Raw genomic sequence first — 7,924 nt, forward strand, 5'->3', positions numbered from 1 at the left:
AATTCGATGACGACCACTAATATCTACATCATACAATTGAAACTTCAATGTGGAAATGGATCGATTATTTAATCCCGGGGTAAGAGAATAGTATCGTTCCGATTTCCTCACTGTCAACAGTGATCTTACGGTATGCCGATTGAGCTTCCTCGGCATCGACGCCACTTTGATTTGTCGGATTGTTGAAGCCACTTCCATGGCTTCGGCTTCGCTTCTTACTCCTCCCCCGGTGCCGGTGGAGCTTTACGTCACCAATAGAGAAAAGTTGCTTAAGTCCTTACGTCAACACCTTGCCGATTCCGCTCGTCCTCTCAAAGGCATTGTGTTGCTTCAGGTAATCTTATCTGCAATTCACAACACGATGCCCTAATTTTGTGTTTGTAACATTCCGTAGTTCTTTTTTCCTTATTCCATTTCCTTGATTGTGACGATTTGTTAGGGAGGCGATGAGCGAACGCGCTACGATACGGACCATCTCGAACTCTTCAGGTACTTGATGATGAAAGTCTTTTAAGTTTCTGATATTCGCTGTAAGCACAGTTCGGTTTTTTGATATTGCAATGTATCTCAAATTATGTCCTAACCTCTGATATTCTATCCGTCGCGGCGTTGCAAATAGTCTAGAGCCACACTTGTTTTAGAACTTAGATAATTTTCTCGTAGTTATTGAATTGTGTGCCGCGCCACTTACAGATGATTATAAACATTAAATTGTTAACACTTATATTTCGTCGCCGTCCTGAATGATATAACTTATCTGAGTGTTACTCGAAGCTCAATATGCTTGCAAATTCCTTTTGCTTTTCAGTTTAGTCATCGTGAGACACGTTTGATCCTTTTGGTTGGTTTAATTTGCAGGCAAGAGAGTTATTTTGCTTATCTGTTTGGAGTGATAGAGCCTGGATTCTATGGCGCTATTGTAAGCCAATTACTCCCTTGAACGTTTTAATGTTAATTGTTTAATATTGATACTAATCTTTGTGTTGGAGTTTGTACATTTTTACTTGATACTTGCAGTGTGTTAAATGTAATTATTTGATTAAATTGTTTTATTTTGCAAAATTTTCACACAATAGTTGTTTCATTACTATGTAGTTGGGCGTGTAGCTGTTTTGACACATGTACTCAATGAAAATGAAGTCATTCCTTATACGTCTATTTCAACTGTATCACATATCCACGTTATTGTCTTGTAACACAAAATTTGTATAGGACATTGCCAGTGGAAAGTCAATTCTGTTCGCTCCAAAGCTGCCTTCTGATTATGCTGTATGGTCGGGAGAAATAAAGCCTTTGTCATATTTCAAGGTGGTGTGTGATAACCTGCACTTGGTGCACTACGCCTTGTCTTATTAGCTGATTGTACTGAATATGTTTTATAGGAAAAATATGAGGTCAGTATGGCATACTATACAGATGAAATTGCAGCTGTTTTGCACGAACAATACCAGGAGTTGGAGAAACCTTTACTATTTCTCTTACGTGGGTTGAATACTGACAGCAACAATTTTTCAGTACCCGCAAATTTTGAGGTTCAGTTCCCACCTTTATGCTTTATCCTACATATTTGTTGAAATTGTAAAGTAAGCTATTTGGTTTCATTGGAGTTTATCCTTGAGGAATTACTGCATTTGCTATATCTCGATTTTGGAATGGTCCACGAGTTTTCCGAAGTTCAAGGCCATTAGTTTTCCAAGGCTCATTAATTATGCTTCTATTTTGTGTTATACTTTTGGTGAATAGATGTCTTGGACTCTGTTTTCTACTTTCTATTTACCATTTCTGGAGCTGTTACTAATACTGTGAGAATTTTTGCAAAAGAAAATATTTCTTTTGGATTCCTGATCATTTATTTCAATTTTAGAAAATAGTTGAGAAATTGTTGTATTTTTCATTTTTAGGTTATAAATTTCTGATTATCATGGAGTACAAAGGTGCTATAGTATTTAAGGGGCTCATCTAAAAGGTGTCTTTCAATTTTGAAATAATAGATTACAAGACACAGCAGATACATCAAATCTGTTTTTCTCTTTGGACAGAAAATAGAAAAAATAATTGCATGATTCTGTTTTCATTTTATAAAATTAGAATTTGGAAGTTAAAAGCATTATCAATGGGCCCCTTACTGTTGTAACTAGCATCAGACTTCTAGCTTTGATCTTTGATCATGTTTAGACTTTCTTCCTCTAATTCTTATCTGTTTCAGGGTATTGACACGTTTGAAATTGATTTGAATATCTTGCATCCTATTTTGACTGAATGTCGTGTTGTGAAATCGGAGCTGGAGCTTGCTCTTATTCAATTTGCCAACGATATTAGCTCAGAAGCTCATGTTCAGGTAACAGCTCATCTCTAATAGATAAAGTTAACCATTTCGATGATTAATTCTCATGACATGTGTATTTGCGTTGAAGTGCTCAGCTTATGCTTTTATTTTTAATATTTATATTTATGAGAACAAGTGGAAGTTCTGAGAGGTTGGTTGATAACGTGAAAGATTAAGCATGCTTTTGTTTCAGGTTATGAAAAATATCAAGGCGGGCATGAAAGAATATCAATTGGAAAGCTTATTTCTTCACCACACTTACATGTATGGTGGATGTAGGCACTGCTCATACACTTGTATATGTGCCACTGGAGAAAATAGGCAAGTCTGCAAACAACTACCTGTTTTTTCAAACTGGATGCCGTAGGATCATTTAAGCTGTTAGTTTTTTACTTGATGTTGGCTGCAAGTCTTTGTTAATGGACCTATTTATTTACTCTTTTGGGGGAGGGGAAATCAGCGGCTGTTCTGGACTGTGGATGGATGAAGTCATTCAAATTGTTTATTTTTTAAAACTATATTTTTATGTTGGTGAGATTGATGCTAACATACGGATGGCATTCTATGTTGCAGTGCCGTTCTTCACTATGGACATGCGGCAGCTCCAAATGACAGAGTATGTTGAATTAAAATAATTTTATCCTTTGATGTTAATATCCTGTTGATGTCCAAGTAGAGTATAGTAATCCTTAATTTCTCATTGAATCTTTTGTGAAGCATTCAGAACAGAAATTTTATTTATTCTAATGCAGACGTTGGAAGATGGTGATATGGCGTTGTTTGATATGGGAGCAGAATACAAGTTTTATGCATCTGACATTACTTGTTCATTCCCAGTGGGTGACATTTATTCCATGCTGTTTCATTTTAAGTGAACTTAATATTATTCTTCACTGTACACTTTTAGGAATCAATGTCTAAGAAATTATATTAAATTATGTGATTTGAAAAACTCGAAATGATTTGAAATTCTTTGGTTTGATATCTTGTGAAATCCAACCACTTTAGTTGGGGACTTTTCAAAAGTCGAAGGAAAATTTGAAACAGGTTTTCAGTTATTTTAATTTAATGGATAATATATAAATGAATTCATTAGGATTTAAAATCACCTGGAAAAATTAGGCAACCACTTTTTGAAGTAAAGCATTTTATTGCGCCTCCAAGTAAAACTTTCTTTAGTTTATCATTTAGTTTATATCAATCTTTTTGAATTTCCATAACATATGTTCATCCTTGTCGCAGGTGAATGGTAAATTTACAAGTGATCAATCGCTGATATATAACGTAAGTTCCTCTTGAAATGCAGTCCACTACTTTTCTGCTATTCCCTTGGCACAAGGATAGGTTAACTCTTTTTTTTTTTTTTTTTCCTCCCTATTTCTCTTAGACATGTGGTTGACTATTTGTTTCCCTGTGTTGCAGGCTGTCCTCAAGGCTCACGATGCTGTTATATCAGTTATGAAACCGGGAATAAACTGGGTTGAAATGCACAAGTAGGCTTTTTATTGATATCCCTGCTCTGATTTTCTTTTGATCGTACAAAATAGTTTGAGGTGTAACCGTGGATGTTATATGCAATTCATTTACATCAGGTGATGAAGAAAAGGTCTAAATGATTGTTTTCTTACTGAGAAATTGAGATACATAAATCTGCTTGTATAAGCTACACATGGTAAAGGTTAAAATTCCCCTGTAATTAAACTTTTGTCGCCAGTTAGCTTATAAATGCGACAAAAGCTATCATTTGGAATAGTGATACTTTGTTTGCCCGCTTTCCTCTTCTTTTATGCCATCTCTAGCCTGACTTTTTCATTCATTAGATTAGATACATACGTTAGTTGCTGGGTTGACCTATTTGTCATTATGACGTGTGATGAAGGTAAAGTGACTTTGGGGAATGGGTTCCTATGGTAGCTACTTAAGATAGTAGAAGACTTAAGAGAGTTTTTTTACAACTAAATCTTGAAATGTCCGGTGATTGTTTCATGAGATTAGTTGTGGTGCTCGTAAATGAACATGCATGGATGTTTTTAAAAGAATGTTGCATTTTAAATGCTGTTTTACTTTCCTGCGTATGTGTTTTTGTTAGCATGTCATCTAATTGACATTGTTTCTAACATGTAACTGTTGTTGTCTCAATATTTTTATTTATGGCTTGTACATCTTGTCAATGTTGGTCAAATGCTTTCTTATTTACATTCTTTTCATATACCAGATTAGCTGAGAAGACTATTCTTGAGTCATTGACCGAGGGTTCTGTACTTGTTGGGTACATTCTCCTCCCGACCCCACCCCAAACCTATATATATATTATTCTCTTGCAGTCTGCTTTCTGTTTGAATAAGGAGAAGTTGTTATTTTGTTGTAGAGATGTAAAGGACATGATAGCTGAGCATCTTGGGGCTGTATTCATGCCACATGGTTTGGGACATTTCCTTGGTATCGATACTCACGATCCTGGAGGTTACTTGCAGGTTCCAGTGGATGATTATTTGCTTTATGTTATTTATCTCTACTTCACATTTGTGCATACGACAAAACCATTACAAACTTAGGAAAAATAAAGTGACAAATGGGTTAAAAGGAGAACATAGAGAATAGGAAAAACAAAAGTTCTATTGGCTTGCAAGCAAAATATTCTTTTTCAATTCGTAACATTTGGCATGCTTTTACAGGGTTTGGAGAGGCCTGAAGAACCAGGGCTAAATGCTTTACGTACAGTCCGTGATCTTAAAGAAGGAATGGTTAGTTATAGCCATAGCTTTTGGTTCTTCCTTACTAGTCGCAAGTCGCCATAACAAATTGTTTGCTAGATTACCTAGTGGTGTCAATGTTTTATAGGGTGAGGTGCAATTATCCTCTGGAGCTAAGCAAGGCTTAGAAAAATATTATCTAATATTAATAGAAATGATTTAATATAAGAAAACATGGTATTTGGAAATTGGAAGTATGGAAAATTAAAGAAATTAGGGCTTTATTTAAGAGGCAGGTTAAAGAAAGAGGCACCCCAGCCGAAGATTAATGAAATCGTGGCCCCTTTTTTTCCCTTTGTCCTGTTCTTTGGTTTTTGCGAGAGGGAAAAAATGGACAGTGCAGAAAAGTGCAAGCTGCACGCAACAGCGATTCAATCGTTTATGTGTGGTCTTGAAACTAATGTTTCATTTCTGGCTAAGGTTACAGTACATGTGTTGTTTTCTAAGCTTTTCTGGTTATAGGAGTGGGAGAGGAAATTATCAATATTTTTTCATTATATTACTTAATTCAATACTCGTCTTGGTTCCTTGTCTTTATGTTTACTTTCCTCATTTTCGTTCCTCGTCAGTCTCAAAGTGTTATGTTTGCTATAATGTATTCTTGGAATGAAAACAATACAAAGTTTAATTTTCTTGCTAATTTGCAGGTCATTACTGTGGAGCCCGGATGCTACTTCATTGATGCATTACTAGACCCGGCCCTGGAGAATAGCAAAACTTCCAAGTTTTTCAATGTCAAAGCACTGAACAGATTTAGAGGCTTTGGTGGTGTTCGAATTGAAAGTGATGTGGTACACTACACATTCCCTTCCAAACTTATGCTTATTACAACTTGACATATGACCATATGTTGTTCTTCTATTAACAAATTCCGGCAATCTTATAGTCATAGCCACCGGCTGAAACTGTTCATATTGAGTCAGTTCCGTTAGTTTGAACTATAATGATCGTTGGCTCAATTTTCTTGTGCAAAATAAAAAAGGAACCACAATAATGGTTGAAGAGACCAACATCGCTACTTTAGTAGATAATTGAGGACGTGTTAGGATTGGTTTTGGATATTAATTTTTTCATTTAAAAAAACCAATACAGAGCAATATTGTTGGTTAGTTTCAATTTTAATTTAACCATAGAATCATATTTGACGTCTTCTGTTTGGCTTTTGCAGCTAGTCACTGCCAATGGCTGCAGGAACATGTCAAATTGTCCTCGAGAAACATCGGAAATAGAGGCAGTTATGGCCGGAGGCCCATGGCCAATTGTCAAAAAATCTGCCGCCGCCAAGTAGGGTAGTCGTCAGTCGTTATAGTAAATAAAAGGTGCTGCGCCGGAAATGGCATTCGAGTGGTGTTCTTGAGTTGCCTGCGCTGCGTCCAGTACTCGACTGGCATCAGGTGCTCCTGCATCCCCCGTTTTACCCTCTTATGATCTAAATTAAACTCTCTGACCTGACTTCAGTTCTTAAAAAAAAAGTTATTTATCTCCAATAATATTATATCTAGAATAAATTCGGGCTATTTCCCAATGTGGAAAATAATAGGTTTGTCATAATGCTAGGTGAAATGTCTAGTGTAGTGGAGTATATTTCAATTTTAATTATTCGGTAACGTTTTTAGTTTTTGAAGATTAAAAGTTAATTCTTGAGATTTATAATTACCGTTGAACTATCCCACCCAGGGTAGTCTCCTATTTCTAAAATGATTGATTTCCTCCTTAATTTCCTTCATATAGTAACCTTAAAACTAATTACTTCAGTAATTATTTATTAAAGTTTTAATTTATAAATGTTTATTGGCCCATATATCTTCCCTAACAACTTTTCAAACATGTGATTTAAGTTATAGTCAAATTTTAAAAACTAAAAGAAAAACAAGTATTTAAAAATCTATTAAAATGTATTATTTATTTAGATATTATTATCAAGTTCAGAAGAAATGGAGAAAAATCAAGAAAAAATCAGGATATCAGCATAATTTTTGTCTACACTCAATTAATGAAAAATGAACCTTAAGAGAGTGGTAAGAGAGTGGCATATCAGCGTAATTTTTGTCTACTCAATTAATGAAAAATGAACCCTAAGAGAGTGGCCGACTCTAACTAGTATATTTTGGTCCTCTTCTCCACTACTTAAAAAAAGTGAGCCACTGTGGTTTAAGTACAAGATACTATCATTACGGCCTGAACAATTAGACGAGCCACCATGGTTCAGGTACAAGATACTATCATTATCAATTGATATCCAATCCGTAATCATACAGTCCATGTACGATCCATACTAGATCTAACCAACTGCTCATATCAATGATATATTTTGCTCATATCAATGATATATTTTGTTCCTCTTCTCCGATCCATACTAGATCTAACCAACTGCTCATATCAATGATATATTTTGTTCCTCTTCCCCATTACTTAGAAAAAGTGAGCCACGGTGGTTTAGGTACAAGATACTATCATTACCGCCTACCACCTAGACAATTAGACATCCAATCCGTATACCAATTATTGTTAAAGAATCTACACGTGGGCAGACTCTTATTGAGTTATCAAGCAAACTATTTTTAATTAAAAAAATTAAAACTTAAAATTTAACACTATTACAGCTTACTCAATTTAATTATGGTCCAGGGGCATCTATTTTAGATCAACCTATTAAAGAACCATAGAAAAAAACCTTAATTTAAGCTAATTAAATCATAACAAAGCTTATTTTATTTTTTAAAAATAATTTATGACACGAGTATTATATTTAAAATAAATAAATAAATAAATTAATTAATTAAAAAGAAATAAACTCATGAACGTGGAACACAACTAGTCCGCTGCTTTAAAAGCACTTCAAAAA

The 7,924-nt window shown here is 34.8% G+C and overlaps 1 protein-coding gene across 1 annotated transcript; it reads left to right on the top strand.

The window, feature by feature from the left end:
- Window positions 1-69: 69 nt before the first annotated feature.
- On the top strand, window positions 70-6,696 carry LOC111440905 (xaa-Pro dipeptidase). Its single transcript, XM_023077736.1, has 16 exons — window positions 70-334; window positions 440-489; window positions 859-919; window positions 1,213-1,308; window positions 1,383-1,532; window positions 2,207-2,338; window positions 2,520-2,647; window positions 2,900-2,942; window positions 3,079-3,162; window positions 3,569-3,610; window positions 3,749-3,819; window positions 4,542-4,595; window positions 4,695-4,800; window positions 5,002-5,070; window positions 5,727-5,870; window positions 6,248-6,696. Exons 1-16 carry the CDS (start codon window positions 197-199, stop codon window positions 6,365-6,367), a joined length of 1,488 nt encoding a protein of 495 aa, XP_022933504.1. The 5' UTR covers window positions 70-196; the 3' UTR covers window positions 6,368-6,696.
- The last annotated feature ends 1,228 nt before the right edge of the window (window positions 6,697-7,924 follow it).

Source organism: Cucurbita moschata, unplaced genomic scaffold (assembly GCF_002738365.1).
Source record: "Cucurbita moschata cultivar Rifu unplaced genomic scaffold, Cmos_1.0 Cmo_Scf00003, whole genome shotgun sequence".
NCBI classification, from domain to species: Eukaryota; Viridiplantae; Streptophyta; class Magnoliopsida; order Cucurbitales; family Cucurbitaceae; genus Cucurbita; species Cucurbita moschata.